At 37.8% G+C, this 22,270-nt stretch overlaps 2 protein-coding genes across 5 annotated transcripts in view; one reads left to right on the forward strand and one right to left on the reverse strand.

The window, feature by feature from the left end:
* The first annotated feature begins 2,343 nt into the window (after positions 1-2,343).
* LOC147845351 (uncharacterized) overlaps positions 2,344-22,270 on the forward strand; it is a 68,268-nt gene continuing 48,341 nt past the window's right edge. Inside the window, exon 1 of the mRNA XM_087243611.1 lies at positions 2,344-2,398. The gene's annotated coding sequence lies outside the window, so the exon portion shown is untranslated. The remainder of the gene's footprint in view (positions 2,399-22,270) is intronic.
* Positions 15,177-20,952, reverse strand: dicp1.9 (diverse immunoglobulin domain-containing protein 1.9). 4 transcript variants are annotated; one of them, XM_087242025.1, is made up of 11 exons: positions 20,790-20,952; positions 18,789-19,103; positions 18,643-18,699; positions 18,439-18,492; positions 18,254-18,322; positions 18,050-18,121; positions 17,377-17,460; positions 16,972-17,003; positions 16,807-16,875; positions 16,648-16,719; positions 15,177-16,550 (listed from the first exon to the last, which is right to left on the reverse strand). In XM_087242025.1, the coding sequence occupies exons 1-11, from the start codon at positions 20,842-20,844 to the stop codon at positions 16,497-16,499; spliced, it is 933 nt and encodes a 310-aa protein (XP_087098151.1). In that variant the 5' UTR covers positions 20,845-20,952; the 3' UTR covers positions 15,177-16,496.

Consider the following 22,270-nt stretch of genomic DNA (forward strand, 5'->3'; position numbering starts at 1 on the left):
ACGCCCCGTGTGAATAGGGCGTTACAGTGTGCTCAGCCTGCTGGTTTGTTCATTTACACACATTTTTATTATCATATGATCATGATCTTTTTTTTAATGTACATACTGTAATTTGTTCAGTAAAAGTCTTTCCATCATAGTTTATGCGCACATTTTCTATCGAATAAAAGTTTATCCTACTCAGTTATGCGCGTTTTTTTATGCATATTTTCAAAAGTTATGTGCATCATGACGTTTCTATCAATCGTTTTTATGCACGTATCCAAAATAAGCATTAAAATAGGTGTGTGGAGACGCAAGGCTATGGTGAGAAATACCGCTTCATCTTTAAAAAAGGGGAGGAGACAGACAGAAACTCTGAGTTTAGAGAATAAAACCTGCTCCTGACCAGGTTAGATTCACAGAGTAAGTTACCACAGTAACTAGCCCCTTTCACACAGTGATACCGGTAAATATCTGGAAAATTTCCGGAACGACTTTACCGGTATATTGAAAAAAGCGCTGTTCACACAGGCGAGGACGTTACGGAAATTTTCCGGAAAAGAGCATTCACACATCCATTCCAAAATACCGGTAAATTCTGACATCATTCACCACAAATGAGCTTTAAACGGCTGCGCTTGTATTTGTAAACATTTGACTAAAATACAAACTCTGTGGATGATCAATATTGTGAACAACTTTCGCAGGATCACTTTCGCATGTCGAGATGTTCATAATATGTGCGTGCAGGCGCTCACAGGCTGTTTCACAGGCACACGCAAAGCTTGAAGGTAAACAAACAACGGCTTATCATAAGCATCTTATCGATAATTATTTACACAGTTGGCATTAAGAAGAACATATAAACATGATCTGACTAACTTCTAGCAGCTAAATGTGTCTGGAAAAATATTCAAAGGCTTTTATTCTCATAAACCGCGCGGACGTAAATGCGTCTGACTGTTGTGATTGGCTAAAGCAGACGTCTCACGTCAGCACGTTCTAGACGTGCACGCGCTTATTACGGGAATCTTCCTTCTGCATTCACACAGCGCAGCATTCCGGCAAATTGCCGGTAATGTTACAACTTCTCTTTCCGGAAAATAGCCAGAACGAATTTACCGGTATTTTCAAAAAGGACCTGTTCACACATACAACCCTTCCGGAAAATTGCCGGCAATTTTCCGGAAAGGTCTGTATGTGTGAAAGGGGCTAATGACTCTGAGTTAAAGTTACCTTTCTTTCAGAAACAGGCTTGACTTACCCTGCTTTCTCGAGTTTAACAAACCTGCCATTCTGAAACTGAAAACCCAGAGTTTCTCTCATTTCAGGTTAAAATACTCTGAGTTTTCACTTAACCTCCTTTCTGAAACAGGCCCCAGGTCAGTTCTGTTGCTTTAGTTAATGACTGTAATATATTGATGTGTGTGTGTGTGTGTGTGTGTGTGTGTGTGTGTGTGTGTGTGTGTGTGTGTTTCTCAGTCTGACCGCTAGATGTCAGTGAAGCCGCGCTGAAGTCTCGATGAGGACTGAGATTAAACAGCAAACTCAGCATTTCCTCCCTCATTTAGACAATCCTGCAGAAATAAACACATTTCAGCCTTTACTCTTGCTTTATTGTTGGACTGGTGAATTTACAGCACTTTTATACTGGTTTCACGGCTCAATTTCTGCAATATCAGAGAGTTTTTAAAGCTATCGGCCTATTGGAGACAGTGAAAGTCAGGGAATTTCAGTCATGGAGAATAGTTTATTGTTTATTTGTCAGTTTCAGTTTGCATTTAAAAGACATTTATAGCTTTATTGTTGAGCAAATCTGCTGTGTCGAGGGTATTTTCAGCTCCATTATTGATTTGATGCTCATCAACTGGCAGTCACTGGAGTCAAATGCAGACACTGAACCTGTTAACTAAGGCTAAATATTCACTAAACCAGAGTTAATGTGTGTTTACCATGCTCAGCTGTGCTAACCCCTGATTAACTGTGCTTTTACAACACCAAACATAGTTTTACCATGGTATTTGTAGTAAAACTGTGCTGATAAAATGAGTCAATGTGGCAGAAAAACCTGCTTAGTGAAATGGACTATTAATAAAAGCTGGTGAATTGTTGTTATCAGTGAGTCTCAAACACACTCAGAAGAGCTGAAGAGTCTTAATGGAGCCTTTGTTATTATCGAGTGTCTCATCGTCATGTCTGCTCTTGAATCAGTGTTTTCAGCCTCTCATATCTTGGAGGAAATTTGCAGATAGAACCACGCCCCCTTTGATACGCTAGAGTCACTAGACACGCCCCTCTCTGCTGATTGGCTGAAGTGTGTTTTGGGACACTGTGGTCAAAAGTGTTTGGTGAAAGTCGCTCAGAGCATCTTTAATGATCAACAGAAACACACAGTTGTCCACTATAAACTGGTGTAGTGTCAGGAAGACAAAGAGTGAGGCTGATCTGAGAGGAAGCTGCAGAAGCACAGGAAGAGCTGCTGCTGTTTAAACAAGAGCTCAACATATATATATATATATATAAAGCAGAAGACGAGTGTCAGACACACAGAATGGCTGATAGGAGTCCTCTGTTTCTGCTGCTCATCTTCTTTTTTTTTTTTATTAGAATATGCAAAAATCATACAAATACAAGAAAATGTCAACATATAACAAATACAAAGCAACGAAACAAAAACAAAACAAAGACAACAACAATATAGTCAGGTACTGGTATGTGCGTGAGTGTGTGTGTGTGAGTGTGTGTATGCATGTAAAGGTAACTTGGTGGACAGGTCAGAGTACATACATAAGGAACAATAACAGTCAATAAATGAAGCAAGTGTCACAGATATAGATAAAACATATAGAAAGAAACCAGTCAGAGGTAGGGAGTAACAACAATGCTAATTAATGTATGATAGTAAAAATTAGAGTAAAAAGAAAGAAAGGACAACAGTAATAACTAACAACAATAATAATAAATCACAAGTGCTACACAAACTACTACTACAAAAAAATTACTTATATTACAACTACTACTGCTTCTACTACAGCCACAACCACGACTACTACTACTAGTACTACAATGTCTACTAATACTGATACTACTACAACGACTAATACTACTGATACTACTATAGCGTTTGCTACAACTAATACAACAACGTCTACTGCTGCTACTACTACTACTACTACTACTACTATTACCACTACTACTACTACTACAATCACTTCTACTACATCTACATCAACAACATCTACTACTGATATTACTACACCAACAACAACTACTACTACTACTACTGTAACTACCACACCATTACTACTTCTGCTACTACTTACATGAACTACTACTTCAAAAATCTCCGTAACAATTACTCAATAACAATCTATACTATTACACTGTCTACTACTTCAACTACAACTACTACTACAACTACTACCGCTACAACTACAACAACTGCAACCTTAATAATGATAATGGTATAAATACTTGTAATAATGATAATGGAAAGATAACAGGACAAGTCAGAACAGTAATAATAATAATAATAATAATGATTTCAAAAAATAAAAGTAATACCATTTATGACAAAGGTGTCGAGGAGAGGGGAGGATGGGAAAATCAGGGAGAGGACAAGTAATAATAATAATAATAATAATAATAATAATAACAAATAATAATAGTAGTAAGTAGTAAGTTTGAAGGGGAGATAGAGGAAAAGAGAAAATAAACTAATGATAATAAACAAAAATTAATAAAATACTACTAATGAAAATAAATAAATAAAATAAAATAAAAAATAAAACAGAAAAGGAAGGGGAGGAGTAGAAGAAAAAGAAAAGAAACAATAAGAGAGAAGAAAAATAAAGTTCAGCAAACAAAGCAACGAGAATAAGCCAAAAAAATAATAAAAAAATAAAAATAAAAATAAAAATAATAATAATAATAATAAAAACTGAATAAATAAAAAAGAAAACACTATATCAATGCTAATTATGAATTATACAATTCCTCATGGAAGAATAATATTAAAATATATGTATGATAGATTATTACTGTAATTTGATAACTATAATATACTCATGCTGGTAATAATACTAATAATAATGATAATAATAAAAATAACAACCGCTGTAACAATAAATTGAGGAGGTTGTAGTTGTGTGATGGGCATTGAGGTATATAGTGTTTGTCAGTTGCTTTGTGATGCATTAAAAAAAGTGTAACGTGTGGCATGGATCAGTCCAGTGCAGTGCCCAGGCTGCCATGCCTACGTTACACTTTACCCTGTGAATTTAGTACATGTAAGTAGATTTTTTTTCTTTCCTTTTTTTTTATTTTATCTGTTGTTGGTCAGGAGAGGCACTGGTATATAAATAATAATAATAATAATAATAATAATTTATGTAATGTAATAATAATAATAAATGGAAAACAAATATTATATATAATAATAATAAAATGAATAAATAACATTGATAGGGACAGGAAAGGGGAACAAATAGAACAAAAGGGAAAGTAAAAAAGTATATAAAGACCGAATTATGATTCTTTTATTTTATTTGTTTACATTATACTTTTTTTCCAATTGATTTATTTATTTTAAATTAGATTAAATATTAGATTTTTTTTTTTTTTTTTTTTCCTCATCTCTACCTGACCCCCTCTCTCCCCTCCCCTCTTGTTTATGTACTGATGAAGGTGTTGTTAGGGAATGGCTTCAGGCAAAGAGGATCTTCAATGGAGATGTATTCTGTTAATAAGTTTTTCCAGTATGATATGTGAATGGTATTTCTTGATTTCCAGTTCATGAGGATAGTTTTCTTTGCGATAGTTAGAGCCACCAGCAGAAACTGACCATTTGTATTATTTATATTGATTGTGGATATGTCACCTAATATGCAGAGGGAGGGACACAGTGGGATGTGACAACCCATTAAGTTGGTGAGTGAGTCAGTAACCTTTTCCCAAAATGATTTAATTGAAGTGCAATGCCATAAGGCATGAAGATATGTGTCTGGAGTGTTTTGTGTGCAATGTGAACATATTTCTGACGTGAAACCCATTTTAAATAATTTCTGCCCAGTTAAATGTGATCTGTGAAGTACTTTGTACTGTATAAGTTGTAAGTTAGCATTTTTAGTCATGGAAAATGTGTTTTTGCAAATTTGAGTCCAGAATGCAGCATTGGGATTAATAGATAAGTCTGTTTGCCATTTAGTGGTTGGTAGAACTAATGCAATGTCTGATTTTGATATCATTTTGTATATTTGGGAGAGCAATTTTTTGGAGGGCGATATATTAATAAACTCTGAGATTTGAGGTGGAAGGTCTAGATTGATTGATTGGTTAGGTAATTTTGACTTAATTGATGATTTGATTTGTAAATATTCCAAAAAGCAATTACTCCCAATGCTGTATGTCTGGGCTATATGGGGAAATGGTGCCAGATTATCATTAATAAAGATATGTTGAAGTTGTGTGATTCCTTTGGCTGCCCATGTGTGAAAGTTAAGTGGCTTCTTGTTGGCTAGGAAATCAAGGTTATTCCAAATTGGGGTGTATTTAGATGGTGTGAGTGGGGAATTTGTGACCTGATGGAATTTCCACCAGGCTGTCAGAGTTGCTTCTATTGTCGGCATTTTAAAACAGTGATGTCTCTTGATTGATTGACTGTGAAAGGGTAATTCTGAAATGTTAATGTCTTTGCATATTGACTGTTCAATGTCTTGCCATGTGTATTCTGATGAGTTAGGTTTAATCCAATTGTGTATGTTTTGAAGCTGATTTGCCAAAAAATAGTTGTAAAAATGTGGTGCTTCTAATCCTCCTTGTGATTTTGGTCTCTGTAGGGTTGTCAATTTTATTCTTGGGGTTTTATTTTTCCAGTAGAATTTTGTTATAATTGAGTCTAGGGATTTGAACCAGGTATGTGTGGGTTGTGTTGGAATCATTGAAAATAAATAGTTTATTTTTGGGAGAATGGACATTTTGGTAACTGATATTCTGCCCATGATGGATAATGGTAAGTTCATCCAGCGTTGCAGATCGTCATCTATTTTTTTAAGTATCGGAGTATAGTTAAGTGCAAACAACTCTGACAGCCTGGCGGAAACATTGATACCCAAATATGTGATATAGTTAGTGCACAGAGGGATTTGTGATGTTTGGGATGTCACATCCACACTGGTGGAATTTAATGGGAGTATAGCAGATTTATTCCAATTGATTGAATATTCCGAAATATTTGAAAAGGTATCAATAAGTTTTATTGTTTCCTGTAATGATGTTTGGGGATTTTGTAAGTATAATAATATGTCATCGGCATAAAGACTTATTTTATGGTGTATGTTTAATGTTTGAATTCCTTTAATATAAATGTTTTGACGGATTGCTGCTGCAAGTGGTTCAATGAATATGGTGAATAAAGAGGGAGAGAGTGGACATCCTTGTCTAGTTCCCCGGTGTAGAGTGAAGCTGCGTGATGTTAGTCCGTTAGTAATGACAGTAGCTGAGGGTGATGTGTAGAGAATTTTGATCCAATTAATAAATGACTCCCCAAAACCAAACCTCTCTAATGTGGAAAACAGGAATTTCCAGTTTACTTTATCGAAAGCCTTTTCAGCGTCGAGGGTGACTATGATAGATTTGTTTTTGTTTATTGATGAGTGGTGTATTAGGTTTATGAGTCTGCGTGTATTGTTTGATGATTGTCTACCTTTAATAAAACCGGTTTGATCTGGATGGATTATGGATGGCATGATTTTTTCTATTCTATGTGAAAGTGCTTTAGCAATTATTTTAGTGTCTACGTTAATTAGTGAGATTGGACGATAGCTTGACGGTAATGTTGGGTCTTTATTGGGTTTGAGGAGAAGTGTAATTGTGGCTGTGTTCATGGTATCTGGAAGCTTTGAATTTTGTTTTGATTCGTTAATCAACCGGATGAAAAGTGGTGATAAAATTGACCAAAAGTGTTTGTAGAACTCAGCAGGGAACCCATCAGGTCCTGGTGATTTATTATTAGGCATGAGTTTAAGAGCATTAGAAATTTCTAGGTGTGATAAGGGGGATTCAAGATTATTTATTTGCTGTTCATTTAGTTGAGGTAAGTTGATATTGCTGAGAAATGAGTGAATGTCATCCTGGGATGGGTTTTTTTCAGGGGAATATAAATTACTGTAAAATTTTTGAAAGATCTGATTTATTTCTTCTGGTGAGTTGGTGGGTTTCCCTGCTGAGTCCTTAATGACTGATATTGTTGTTTTTTCTTTATTGTGTTTGATTTGATTAGCCAGATATTTACCAGATTTGTTACTATGATGGAAGTGTTCTTGTCGTAATCTGTGAATAAGGAATTGAGTGTGTGTATTAATTAATTTATTTAGTTGTGATTTATATTTTCTTAGCAAATCTTGTGTTTCTTCTGTTGGCTTATTTATGTTAATGTCTTCTAGATCTTTAATTTTCTGTTCCAGTTCAGCTTGATGTTCTTTCTCTTTCTTTTTTTTGTAAACGGAATATGAAATTATTTTTCCTCTTAATACTGCCTTTCCTGTTTCCCACAGAAGAGATGGGGATGTTTCAGGGGAGTCATTTATCTCTAGAAAGCATGCCCACTCTCTTTTAAAATTACTGTCAAAATCCTGATCTTGAAGAAGAGAGGTGTTGAATCGCCATCTAGGAATGGGCTTATGTCTGGTGATTATATTCAGTTTTATTGTTACAGGAGCGTGATCACTAATGATTATTGGGTGGATCTTTGATTCAGAAATATTGGATATAATAGAATTACTAGTGAGAAAATAGTCAATGCGGGAGTATGAATGATGAACAGGTGAATAAAATGAGAATGCTTTAATGTCCGGATGTTGGAGGCGCCAACTATCGCCAAGACCCATGTCACTCATGAACTGTTTTATAGAGTCTGTAGATTTCCAGATGTGTTTTTTGCCGATATTATTACATCTGTCTGTAGTTGGGTCTAAAACTGTGTTGAAATCACCTGCTATTATGATGGGGCAATTAGAAAGATTTGAAATGGAGGAAAAAAAAATCTGAAAAAAAGATGGGTCATCTGTATTTGGGCCATATAAGTTTCCTATTGTAAGTGAGTAATTGTTAATTGTAATGTTAATTATGACAAAACGTCCCTCTGGGTCTGTAATGGTGGTGTTATGAACATATGATATTTTTTTATTTATTAGGATACACACTCCTCTCTGTTTTGTGTTGTAGTGGGCAGAATATGAATGATATTGTGATGATTTGATTTTGTTTTGATCAAGTTCTGATAAGTGAGTTTCTTGTAAAAGGCATATGTCTGCTTGTAGTTTACTTAAATGATTTAAAACTTTGATCCTCTTTGCCTGGGAGCCGAGTCCACGGACGTTCCAGGATAGAAATTTGATTGATGACATAATTTTAAAGGATTACAAAATAAGTAGGTAAATAATAGCAACTTATATTGATAAACAAGTCTGTTTTTACTGCAAATACATAAATGTTACTGTATGTATTTGAAAAAGTGTGAAATTGTACCTGTGTCTGTGTGTATGACATGACAAAATGTACACAATACAATAATGACCAAACAAAAATGACTTTAAATACCAACAAAGTTAAAGGTGGGAGGGGGGATGAGACCTAGGTGCGATAACAAAACTATAATCTAGTGATATGAGGGAGATGAATAGAGAGATGAGGTAACATTACGGGAGTGATGCGTTCAAAAAAGCCAGGGGGTAATGTCCTTGTCACGATATAACTGTCCATCTATGTATAATTTGTCCACTGTAATGATTGCTCGTTTTCCTTCGTTCATTTTTTGTTTTCTGATTGGAAAGAGTTTTTTTCGACGTTCGAGAATGACCTTTGGGTATTGTTCGTTGAGTCCGTAAGTTGTACCTTTAAGTTGTCTCCCTTGTTTTTGTACCAGTTCTTTGTGTTTGTAGTGTTCGAATTTTGCAACGATAGGACGCGGTCGGCTGTTGTTATGTTGGGAACGGATGCGGTGGACACGATGAAAGGTGATGTTCTGTACAGTTTCAGCTGGCAGTTTGAGTTGTTTTGTCATGAAATCCTTGGTTAATTTTTCGGGGTCGTCTGGAGTTTGGTCCGGGATGCCTGTGAAAACTAGATTGTCTCTCATGCTGCGTGCTTGTAAGTCCAATACATTTTCCTTTATTGATTTGTTTTCTGTGACAACGGAGGTGAGTTGAGCGGTAAGTGCGTGAACTGAGTCCTTTAAAAAATTGTTTTCTTTAGTGAGTGTGTCAATCTGTTCTTGGCTGAATTCTAAACTGTGACGGAGTTCTTGGAATTCTTTGTGAATGACTTCTATTAGTGCGATTCTTGTGTCGAGTCCGGAGAGTTTATTTTCAATTGAGCGTAATATTTCGCTTACCTCGGTACAGCAAGATGGTGAGGAGGGTGGTAAATTCATGCTTGAAGGAGAGTCGGGACGGGGTCTCTTGAAGTTTGGAGCGGGATTACCTTTTTTGTTGTGGTCTGTTGTGTCCATGTTGCAGCAGTATGTGTTGTAATGTACGTCGATGTATTCTTTAAGTTGATCCAGGATGAAAAAAAAGAAAAATTGTAGTCCAGTTGCAATGATGTAGTCAAATTTTTGATGGGCGAAACACACGGAGAAAAGTGAAAATACGGAGGAAAAAAGTTTTCGGAGTTGTTTGCTGTCTAGCAGACAGGCGCCGCCATTTTGGATCTCGCACTCAGGTCTCGCAGGCTCTCGCGTTACTCAGCCATCAGTCGAATCAGGTCCTTGTTGTCCTTGTTGTTGTTCTCCTCTCCACTGTTGGCAGAAATAAAGTCCAGCATCTTCTGTTGTGACTCTACTGATGGTCAGACAACAGTCAGAGCCCAGATTCAGTCTCTCTGAGTTAGTCTGCTTTACTCCTAAAATAATTAGTTCAACGGTCTGTCTGGGACTGCTGTAGGTCCATGTAGTTCCTGATGTTCTGCAGTGTTGATCAGTGTTTCTACAGGGCAGATGAACAGTTTCTCCAGATCTGCTGAACACATGAGTGTCTCTTGCTCCAAACACACCTGAAACACACAACACCTGAGAGATCACTGTTCTATATATTATTAACTGAATAATTAATAACTTAATTTTATCAACAAATCTATACACCTTTTACAAAGTCAAATTTAAGCACTTTCCAGGTCCCTTTTCCAGCACTTCAAATGTGCTAAATGACACATTTACATGTCTATACTTCATCACATTATAGCAGATGCTATTTATTATAGTATTTTAAGGAAACATTTGATGTCATGTTGGCCTCGAGCCCAACACTGAATTACTGTCATTTGCTTTTGTTAGATGTAATTTACTCATCTTAAATGTGTCTTTGACCCTTGTGTATTGTTCAGAATTACTCCCACTTATGTTGGTGCTGTTCCCCCCCTTATCTTCCATTATAATGTCATTTATTGATTGTAAGTCCATGACAGCAGATAATCATCCATTCGTGACTGTTGCTGGTTTTCCCTGTTGGGAACAATGACTGTAAAAAATATGGACGACGCGACAGCCCCATTTCCCATTGAACGCCTTGAGGGCAAAACGCCTGCTTGACGGGCACAAACTGTCGCAAAAGACTGCTGAAATTGGAGCCTTGACATGCGCAGAAGGACTGTCTGATGGAGCCAGAGGAGGAGCCGCGAAAATGAGCTTCCAACCAAACGCTTTATGTAAAATCAACCACGCCCCCCGAACTTCTCAGCATGCGTTTGCTGTCATATCAACACAAATGGATGTAATAACGTTAACAAATATGAGGGTTTTATATATTCAATCGCGCCAGCTCCGGGCCGCAGTGCATAACCTACTCGCGGCGTCGCGGGCTACTTCCGGCTCGCATGCGGCAGCGCCGGCTCGCTCGGCCGCCGCATCTGGCTCGATTGACTCGGGCTGGAATCGGGCAGTGAGTCCAGGCATCCGGAGTAGGTCCAGCAGAGGTAGTCAGTCTGAGGGGAAAGTCTCCGGCAGGCGAGAATCTAGCCGAAACTGGTCCGAGTGTATTTTGCTATCTGGGTGGTTAGGCGTGTATCAGCAAACTAATAAAGCCCGAAAAAAGCCCTGACCTTAGCGAATAAACAGTGTTCCACCAGATCATGTATGTCAGAAACTGTAGTTTACTGCTGAACTCATTTTGTCATGGTAAAATAACACAGAAATCCAATAATAACACTTCAGTCTCCTGCAGAAGCTCAGACGTGCTGCTTTGAGAAACTGTCAATCACAGCTGTCAATCACGATGACACGCCCAGCATTAAATTACTGCTAAAAACAAACTGTTTACAAAAATGAAGATCTGCACCTATTTCAGCACAATAACCAGTGCCTTAATCCACCAGAACCATCTTTCGGGACATTTTATTGCAAGTGTAATCATTTTTTTATTTGGGCTCAAGTCTCCTTCATTAACACGGAGGAGGCGGGCTTTATGACTTGTACTGCAGCCAGCCCCCAGGGGGCGATCTAACGGCCGAGACCTTCACTCAAACGCAGGCTTGCGGCACAATTGGTTGGGAAGAGGAAGATTACTCATTTATATTGTTGATCATCAGTTTATCAGCATTAACCCTTTAGACATGTCTCTGCTGAAGAGTTTCAGGCTTTTATATGGAGTTCAGTGAAGTAAAACAGTGGAGTATAGCTGTCAAAGCTTTACAATCAACACATGTGATTAGAATGGAAGTCAATGGGGAGAAAACAGCACCAAGATGTCACTAAAAATCATCAAATTTGCTGAAACAGAGAGAATTATGTGGCCAAGTTAAGACTCAAAATCAGCCCAGAGTGGATGAAAATGACCCAACAGCACACAAGAGTTCATGAAGCCCTCATCTTACATTTATCTTTATTTTCCATTTAAAGGATGCAAGTAAAACAGACAGACAGACAGATCACACTACAGACACATGAAGACTCCAGAGTTTACACTTTATACAAAAGCAAAAATATTTATTTTATTTTAGTTAACTAATAAATATTTAGAAAGAAACATTCTGAAAACACATCAATTAAATTTTCAAGCACTTTATCTAAATAAATTCCTGCCTTTTCAAAAATTTCCAGCACATATGAAGCCTGTAATAACTGAAATGATCAAGCATTGGAGAACAGAAAGCATCAGACTGAATCCAAAGTTTCTCTTGTACTAATTCAGCAGAATGAAGCTTCTCCATCAGAGATATGTTCACACACACACACACACACACACACACACACACACACACACACACACACACACACACACACTTGACACCTGTTCTGCATTATATTGAGCCACACTGTTTAGTTTTAGTGCAGTCAGGAATAATAAAGCCTGTGTTGTACACTATCAATAATAAAGGACTTGATCAATACAGATCAAACACTTGCTCTTAATCAATAAAGCAGATTAAAGTCTGTACTAAAGAAAGGCAGTGTGCAGTGTCCAGACTAAGAGTGAATGTAAATGTCCATCAGAGTAAATGCAGCAGTGTTTACCTGTGCTGAGTGTCCAGAAGATGAGCAGCAGAAACAGAGGACTCCTATCAGCCATTCTGTGTGTCTGACACTCGTCTTCTGCTTTATATATATATATATATGTTGAGCTCTTGTTTAAACAGCAGCAGCTCTTCCTGTGCTTCTGCAGCTTCCTCTCAGATCAGCCTCACTCTTTGTCTTCCTGACACTACACCAGTTTATAGTGGACAACTGTGTGTTTCTGTTGATCATTAAAGATGCTCTGAGCGACTTTCACCAAACACTTTTGACCACAGTGTCCCAAAACACACTTCAGCCAATCAGCAGAGAGGGGCGTGTCTAGTGACTCTGGCGTATCAAAGGGGGCGTGGTCTTGTCTGTCTTGGCTTTGTCCAATAGTCAGCATTGTTTGCTGAATAAACTAATCTGCTTGTGTTTCCTTCAGTCGCTCACTTCATCACTGATGTTGATCAGATATTGCTGATTCTGCTCAGGAGACCGATCACTCTGAGTCTGGCTGAAAATGAACATTGGAGAATCTGCAGAAGCTTTGAGCAGATATAAGATGAGCTTTCTGTCATCTTCTCTTGCTCAGGCACATGCAGATGATTATATTTGTGTTGAGTTACATTCAATAATGTGATGCTGTTTCTGTTGCTGACAAGCTCAAAACACAGCTAAAGGAACAAAAGTGTGTATAAGCATGGAGAAAACATCAGCAAAGTGGTTTTTCCCCTTTAGACATGAGCAATAAGGTATATGTGATCAAGCTGAATGGATATGGCTGTTCATAAGCACTAAACGGGAGAGATTTCTGATGTGAAAAGGAAATAATGGTGGAGAATCAGCTGATAAGAAATGAAAATGGCATCAATAATGTAGTTTGAGAGCAGAAAGCAGACTCCAGATAAAGCTGATGTCTCCTCTACTGATCCAGCAATCAAGTCTTTTGCTCCGGGACTCGTTGATTTGGCGTATTTGTGAAAACTGAAGAGATCATTTGTTCAATTTGATGACACACACACACAAATACAGTCGTATATTTCAGTCACTTTCACTTTCAGTTTGATCTTTTGTCTCAGAAATGAAGAAACACCAAGAGCTGATCAAAGCAAACGCTCAAAAATCCTTCTGTGAAGCGTTTCTCCTCATTCTGATGCTGATTTATGCTGGATTTTGTTCATCAGGAGACAGAAAAAGAGACAATCTTCCTGCTTAGCTTTGGAGGAGGGCAGAGCTGCTTCTTCTTCTTCAGGGTTTTACGGCAGATTTACGGCATTGTGTCTCATTACTGCCCCCTTCTGGACTATCTCTCCTTCATTATCTCGTCCAGTCCGGTTTCCTTCAACAATTCTAACAAACATTTCCTTCAGTTTAGTGTTTCTGCACTGTCTAATATACTTCTGCCTCTTCTTTCTGCTCTTCAGAAACTCATCAGCTCAACAACATTTCTCCTCTTTCTTCTGCAAATTTCCTCCAAGATATGAGAGGCTGAAAACACTGATTCAAGAGCAGACATGACGATGAGACACTCGATAATAACAAAGGCTCCATTAAGACTCTTCAGCTCTTCTGAGTGTGTTTGAGACTCACTGATAACAACAATTCACCAGCTTTTATTAATAGTCCATTTCACTAAGCAGGTTTTTCTGCCACATTGACTCATTTTATCAGCACAGTTTTACTACAAATACCATGGTAAAACTATGTTTGGTGTTGTAAAAGCACAGTTAATCAGGGGTTAGCACAGCTGAGCATGGTAAACACACATTAACTCTGGTTTAGTGAATATTTAGCCTTAGTTAACAGGTTCAGTGTCTGCATTTGACTCCAGTGACTGCCAGTTGATGAGCATCAAATCAATAATGGAGCTGAAAATACCCTCGACACAGCAGATTTGCTCAAAAATAAAGCTATAAATGTCTTTTAAATGCAAACTGAAACTGACAAATAAACAATAAACTATTCTCCATGACTGAAATTCCCTGACTTTCACTGTCTCCAATAGGCCGATAGCTTTAAAAACTCTCTGATATTGCAGAAATTGAGCCGTGAAACCAGTATAAAAGTGCTGTAAATTCACCAGTCCAACAATAAAGCAAGAGTAAAGGCTGAAATGTGTTTATTTCTGCAGGATTGTCTAAATGAGGGAGGAAATGCTGAGTTTGCTGTTTAATCTCAGTCCTCATCGAGACTTCAGCGCGGCTTCACTGACATCTAGCGGTCAGACTGAGAAACACACACACACACACACACACACACACACACACACACACACACATCAATATATTACAGTCATCAACTAAAGCAACAGAACTGACCTGATTGTCCAGTTGAGTTGATCAATAATCCTTCATCAAGACGTCCAGTGAAGAGCCTGAGGAGATTAGTTTACTCAAACACCAATGAAGAATGTGTCCAAAAATCCTCCCAAACATGATCAAAAGCCCCAATATTCCCATTCAAATCCATGACAGAATCGTCCATCAATAGAGTCTAAGAGAAAGAGTCAAAGATGTCCAGAAACAGCTCACAAACACAGCTAGTGCTCCAGTCCAAACAGTGTTTCCCTCCACAATCACACAGGCCTTCCTCTTTATATGGGGCCTACAGGAAGTGTCAAAATAAAAGTCCCTCAAATAGTCACAACATAATGATCAGAAAGAAAAACACAAAGCGCTGAAATGAAATGAAAGACAATCTAGAGATGTAATGTAGGGTCACTGAAGCACTTTATTGAGGATTTATTTGCTTCACATCAGTGTTTATATCAGAAGTCCAGCTTAATAACCAATACACAAACACAAATCACACAACATATTACTATAAACCAATAAACACAACTGAAATCAAGACACAAACCCAAGCTCAATCATTTAACTCATTTAAAGGAGACATTATAAAACACTTCATGTGTCTTAATGTCCCTAAACAAGCAGAGAAACCCACATTTCTGTCACACTTTACCTGTAATTAACAGTAAACACAGTAAAGAGCGAGCCTCAATCCACAGATGAAGTGAACAACACCACATTAAGCTTTAATTAAGCATTATTGGACTCTTAGTTTGACATTTGATTCCCCCAAACATGAAGTCAAATATTGCTCCAGAAGCATCAGATCACTTTAGTACTTTTAATGTGATGTAGAAAGCAAAGTAGGGCTTTATATCTCTGCCTGCACACAAATAAAGCAGATTCAACATGAAGGAATGGAGCTCAAATACAGTCTAGAAACATGGAGATGATGTTGGAGATCATGTGCCAAATGAAAAAGACATTTCTATAAAGCAAGACATGACAAAACTGGGCCTCAAATGAGTTGAAGAGACAAATGAAGATGATGATTGTAAGTTGTAACACAAACAGACAGTGCTGTAATTCTCCCACTGCAGTCTTCTCTTTCCTCCACAAACACAGCCTATTTTCCTGCTCTCTTTCTTTCTTTCTTTCTTTCTCTCTTTCTCTCTTTCTTTCTCTCTTTCTTTCTTTCTTTCTCTCTTTCTTTCTTTATTTCTCTCTTTCTTTCTTTCTTTCTTTCTTTCTTTCTTTCTTTCTTTCTTTCTTTCTTTCTTTCTTTCTTTCTCTCTTTCTTTCTTCCTTCCTTTCTTTCTTTCTTTCTTTCTCTCTTTCTTTCTTTCTTTCTTTCTCTCTTTCTTTCTCTCTTTCTTTCTTTCTTTCTTTCTTTCTTTCTTTCTTTCTTTCTGTCTTTCTCTCTTTCTTTCTTTCTTTCTTTCTTTCTCTCTTTCTTTCTTTCTTTCTTTCTTTCTTTCTTTCTTTCTTTCTTTCTTTCTTTCTTTCTTTCTTTCTTTCTCTCCTTCAGAACAGCTGCTTTGTCCTCTTTCCAGTGCAGTAATATTCCAGCTGTGTTTGTTCTGCTCTAAATCTCTCCAATTCTCCACACTAAAGTCCTGAATCTGCGCATTTGAGGGAAACTTGTGCTCCTGAAATGCTGCAGTGATGCTGCTGTGATTTCTGCCTGTTTGTGTTGATCTTTATTCCTGAAGGCTCTTTTTCTTCTTCTGCACACATTAAGCTCTTCTGCTGACGGCGGCGTAAGTCACTGAGTCATTACCATCATCATCCTGAGAAACAGATTCAGCTCATCATCATCATCATCATCATCATCATCACCATCACACACACACACACACACACACTGATTGTGCTGAATCTACTCACACTGGCTGATTTCTCCAGCTTTTTCCCAGCACAAGTGACCTCAGAATAAGTGACTGAATCCTCCGTCTGCTCCTAAACACAATGCAGAAGAGCAGAATCAAGCTGAATCCACTCAATCCGCCTGAAGATGTGGAGAAATCACTGATTTGGGCCACTCACATGGGCTCTGGCAGCAGGATTAATGGACATGTGGATTGTTTGATAGTGGACTTGATTCTCATCTTTGACCTTTACACAACAAACACTGCATGAGGGACACTTTACTGAGCTTTAAACACACTAAATCAATCAGTCCATCTAAATGACTGGCGTTACTGAACTCACCGCTGATTCACCGCTCGCTCTTTGATGAGCTGCTGAGGATTGAGGAGAAAACACAACAGAAAGTCTACTGGTTTCCATTACAGACAGCATTAAAAGATCCCAGAGCATCAGATTTGAGGCATTAAAAGCAGCACATTGTCCTGGTTTGTGCTGTGTTTGGCCACATTCTCCATTAGGATTGACTGCTTTTAACAGGCCACCAATAGAAGGCAGAAAATGAGGCACATGAGCAATAGAGTCTCCATTAAAAGCAATGGAATCTCCATTGTGCGCATTGTGAGCAGTAGTTTGCCATGAGCTCTTCTTCAGTGGTGTTTTGTTGTTTGCTCAGGGATCAGGAATGTTGCTCTTGTTTTCTGCTCATTAAAGTCAAGTGTTTGTAATTGGAGTAAATGTGAGACTCACCAGCTCTTCTTCTGCGCTGGATCAAACACAGAACAGCAGCGATGAAAACAGCCAAAGCAGCAGCAGAAAGCAGAACTGAAAGCACTGAACAACAGAAGCACTCAGTCAGATAAAGAGCATTCAGGACTACAACACACTAACTCAACACTGAACACTGAAGATGATGATGATGATGATGAAGATGATGTTGAAGATGATGATGGGGATTTGGACTAGACCTGCCTCTGACTCTAAACTTAGTTATTCTTCACACTGGGAGGAGGAGAAGGATGATGATGATGATAAAGAACGCTGCATTCTGATTGGCTGATCAGTAGCAGCAAAGATTCTTATCGATAGATTATGCCACTTGTGGCCAGCAGATGTCCTCAGTTATGCATTTATAGTAAACACACACACACACACACACACACACACACACACACACACACACACACACACACACACACACACACACACACACACACTCTCTCTCTCTCTCTCTCTCACTCTCTCTCTCTCTGTGTTAATCTTGTTCTGAATGTAAACAGTATCAGTATCTTCATCTATATTGTTAATATCCTGTCTGTGAAAGACTCTTAATGCACACATTTTGTTAAAAAGAAGACAAAACTGTAAAGAGAGTGACGTCATCAATTTTATCATCGATGACACGATCATCATCATCATGTACCTGTTATATGACCTGGTTGTATAGTTGTGTTTGTGTTGTTTGTTGGAGTCAGGGCTGGTGTTTTAGCTCCAGCTGTAAAAGATGAACATTATTGATTCAGATTATGACCGTCATTGAAAGTTTAATTAGTCAAAAACACTCCAGATAACTCATAAATACTCATAAAAACAAAAAGCAGTGATGTCTGTCAGACAGTGTTCAGACCTGGTGAAGCAGCTCTGGGGTTTTCTGTTTTCGGGTTTTTGTTGTGGTCTTGAGTCACTGCTGCTGCTGCTGCTGTGAAAGATGAAGGTGAATATGAATCATACAGCAGCCGAACATCAGTTTAATAACTCATCAACACTATAACTCTAGTATTGTGCAGTGATGTGAGATGAACACTGCTCTACCTTTAGTTGATTCTGCTGCTGCTGTTTCTGCTTGTGGATTCAGCTCTGCTTTACCTGTAAGAGATGATGGAGATGTTCATTCAGCTCAATCACACTCCACTAAATCACAATCATCTTTCAACTTTCACAAATTTTCTGACTTTAATCAGCTTTTCTGATTGTTTCAAATAGAACTATCGATAAATTAAATAAAAAAAAATGTACCTGGACAAATATCAGATGATGAAGATGATGATGATGATGATGATGATGATGGAGAGACTGAAAGTGAACAGAAGACACAAATCACTAATCATGAGCTGAAACACAGAATTCAGCCCTGATTAAACTGAACATGAGCAGGAAATTACCAGCAACAACATGCAGAAACACAGCTGAATCATTGCTTTGTTTCTGATTTCCTCCTCTCCACTGTTGGCAGATGTAATATCCAGCATCTTCTGTTGTGACTCTACTGATGATCAGAGAGCAGTCAGAGCCCAGATTCAGTCTCTCTGAGTTTCTCCCATTTACTCCTAAATTAAACAGTGTGTCTGTCTGGCTGCCTTTGCTGTAGAGCCATGTAGTTTCTGATGTGCTGCAGTGCTGAACAGTATTATTACAGGGCAGATGAACAGTTTGTCCAGAACTGCAGGACACCTGACGCCATTCTGCTCCAAACACACCTGAAACATTTAGTGTCATATTTTACTGCACTCTCATGTTTTCTTGCAGGCAGAATACATACAATATAAATTAATATTTTTCCTAAATTTTTGTTTCAAAGTATTCCAATCTGTGTTTTACAGTATATTGAAGCCAGTCACACTACAGACTCTGCCACTGGGTTCCAGTATGGGTTGAAATGAAATGTACTTTTTGTACCCAAGTATTTTTGCATTACTATTCTCTTTATTACTATTAAAGACATCAAACTACTCTAACCCTATAATACTTAATAGTCTTAACATTTGGTTACAATTCAGAAAATATTTTGGTTTTCAGACAATGTCAAGCCTGTCTCCTATATATAAAAAACTGTCTTTCCTGCCCTCTACCTCAGACCAATACTTTAGTACTTTAGTAAAATATATTTAGTAAAAAAGTTTAACTTTTCCTTTTTTTCTTAACATCTACAGAATTTTGAATTTAGAAGAAATATTTTTTTTTTCTTCCCTCATGTGCCTCCTAAACAAAAAATTGCTAATTTTACAAGTCTCCTGGAGCTAAGCAGTTGACTTGAATTATTTCTGAAACCTTTCAGTTCATTTCTTGTTCTGGTGTGGTCACTATTTGCATAGCTACAATGATTATTAGCATTTCACTCCAAAATTAAAAAAGGTGCTTTTTGATAATTTTCCTATTTAAATTGTGAGCCATTTGTAGTTACATTGTGCTATAAGACCAAGGAAAAATAACAATTTTCTAGGCCATTATTTATAGGACTTATTGTCTTATTCTGCTGCCCGTAAAATGTCTGCAGCAGGCAGAGTGATTATACACAGTGCAGGAGAATGGGCTTTTCAGAGGACACCCTACAAACCACCAAGACACCATAGAAGTACTGTTGAACTCCATCAGAAAACACAAGATTTACAAACCAACCTTTTCTGCTTGGATATGCTAAACTAAGTTAGTGACCCCACCAGGACAATACACTGAATTGTTTAATAGGAAGCTTATAAATAAAATAATTAAATCATTTTCAAAAAACATTGGAATGTTTCTTCATAATGGCTTTTGGGTCTAACCATCTATACGATGCATGAAAATCTCTTTTTTAGAAATGTTTTCTATTTCCACGACCTCGCAGCAGAACAACAGTATAAACTACTATGACGATTATCTCCTCAGGTACAGAATACCTGTCACTCTGCTAATGTGAGTTTAAATACTAATTTTAGTGACTATTATTGCCATACTGACAGCAGCAGCAATTTAATAAAAATTAAATAACCAGCAGACAGTTTGGAAATGAAAGTCAGAACTGTGACCAGGAACATCAGTCACTCAGTAGACTATTAGCAATGTTTAAGAGCTTATGTATTAATTAGAATAAAAGCCTTTACCATTTCATTGGGAGTGCAGTGCAGACAGACAAACTGCTTGTTGCTGGAATCTTGTCACATCGTGTGTTGTTAGGACACGGTGTAAAGTCTAATATAATTACACACACTGCTAGAAAGACGCAGCTTTAAGTTTTGAGTTTTAAAAGTCAATACAGCACACATTAAACAAATATCAGAGCGTTCAGGAATAAAACAGCCGGTCATGACTCTGACTGATTCTCCAGTTTAGTCAAACTCTGGTCCAGAATAAGGAGCTGAAGTGCTGAGTTTATAATCTTGTAGATGATGAACAGCAGTGTTTACCTGTGCTGAGTGTCCAGAAGATGAGCAGCAGAAACAGAGGACTCCTATCAGCCATTCTGTGTGTCTGACACTCGTCTTCTGCTTTATATATATATATATATATATATGTTGAGCTCTTGTTTAAACAGCAGCAGCTCTTCCTGTGCTTCTGCAGCTTCCTCACAGTGATACGTCTCAGTTTTAACTCTATAATGGACACTGAACACTGTGATAGCGCTGTATTTTAATGAGGAAATGACAGAATAATTGTCAGTAATACTCGAGCTTGTTTTTCTCTAACAATATCAGGAACTACATTAGGACCATCTGATGTGAATATTTAATCTTTATGCAGAATCGTCTTCTTTCATGTCGTCCTCATTCATAGTCTAAATTTGAATGATTTTAATGTGATTCATTTTTATTTAATCAAGCACACTCTTAAACTCAAGCTTTACAGTGGAGTGTAGTTTCAGTTACTGCAGACTCAAGACTTTCCTGCAATACTGTGATGTCTGATATACTGACACACACACACACAGATCCTACAGTGGAGCTGATCCTGTATCAGTTCTGCTGTTTTCAGAGCTGTGGTCTCGCTCTTCTGGTTTGGATCTGTTGTTCTATTGACTCTCTGGAACTCTACACAAGTTAACCCACATTCAGCAGTGTCTGATCTACCAGTTTAGCTGATGGTGTGAATCTTTCTCTCACAGCTCCTCTGGGTTCCTCTTTCTGTGTGCTTCTACAGGCTGCCTTTGCTGTTAACCACAGCTCAACACTTGTTTGATGGATCAGTTTTCCACACAATATTATCTGAAGGCCTGATAACTCAGTGCTCACGCTATCTGACCAGTGTTAGTTCTGGAGTGTCCTGTCAACCCTGTTACTGCAGTCTAGACCAAACACTGCTTCTGAAACCTAAAATATCAACATACACTGTAGGCGGTAGATTCCTCTCACATCTTCTAATAACTCCTGCTGGGACCAGGAATTGAAGTTCAAATGCCAAAACATTACACCACAACTGCCCCACATGTCTGCACTCATGTCAGGAGAGATGGGATGAGATCGGGAAAGGTCCATGAGCTGTGACTCAGTCTCAGGACTCAGCTGAAGTGCAGGGATGTGTTTTGTGTTCTCTGGTCAATTTGAGTTTGATTTTGGAGTTAAGAAACAGTCTGTGACAGCGGTCTCCAAAGTTTGTCATAGCATGGACTTTGTCGTAATGTTTTGATGTTGATTATATCCTTGTGAACAGAGATGTGGTCAATAGAGAACATTATTTTAGAAAATAATCAACATGCTGTATTTTCAGTTTAAGAAGACTCAGAGAGGAATACCTAAAGTGGAAAAATCCCTGAGATTAGAGACTTCATTTAGAGCACTGCAACAAAATCCCCTAACTTACTGTTTTCATTATCAGACATTTCACTGTATTTTCTGGCAACACAAGGGCATGAGGCACAACTCATTTATTATAGAAGGGAAAAGGCCAACAG

Source organism: Danio rerio, chromosome 3 (genome assembly GCF_052040795.2).
Source record: "Danio rerio strain M-AB ecotype USA chromosome 3, GRCz13ab, whole genome shotgun sequence".
NCBI classification, from domain to species: Eukaryota; Metazoa; Chordata; class Actinopteri; order Cypriniformes; family Danionidae; genus Danio; species Danio rerio.

Bases quoted from the DNA above. Each gene is read 5' to 3' on its own strand.
- dicp1.9 (XM_087242025.1), bottom strand. From the start codon at position 20,844: ATGGCTGATAGGAGTCCTCTGTTTCTGCTGCTCATCTTCTGGACACTC. The intron at 18,493-18,642 runs GTACATTTTTTT...CATCTCTTACAG, and splicing joins ATCATCTGATATTTGTCCAG to GTAAAGCAGAGCTGAATCCA. The intron at 16,720-16,806 runs GTGAGTGGCCCA...CATTGTGTTTAG, and splicing joins ATCCTGCTGCCAGAGCCCAT to GAGCAGACGGAGGATTCAGT.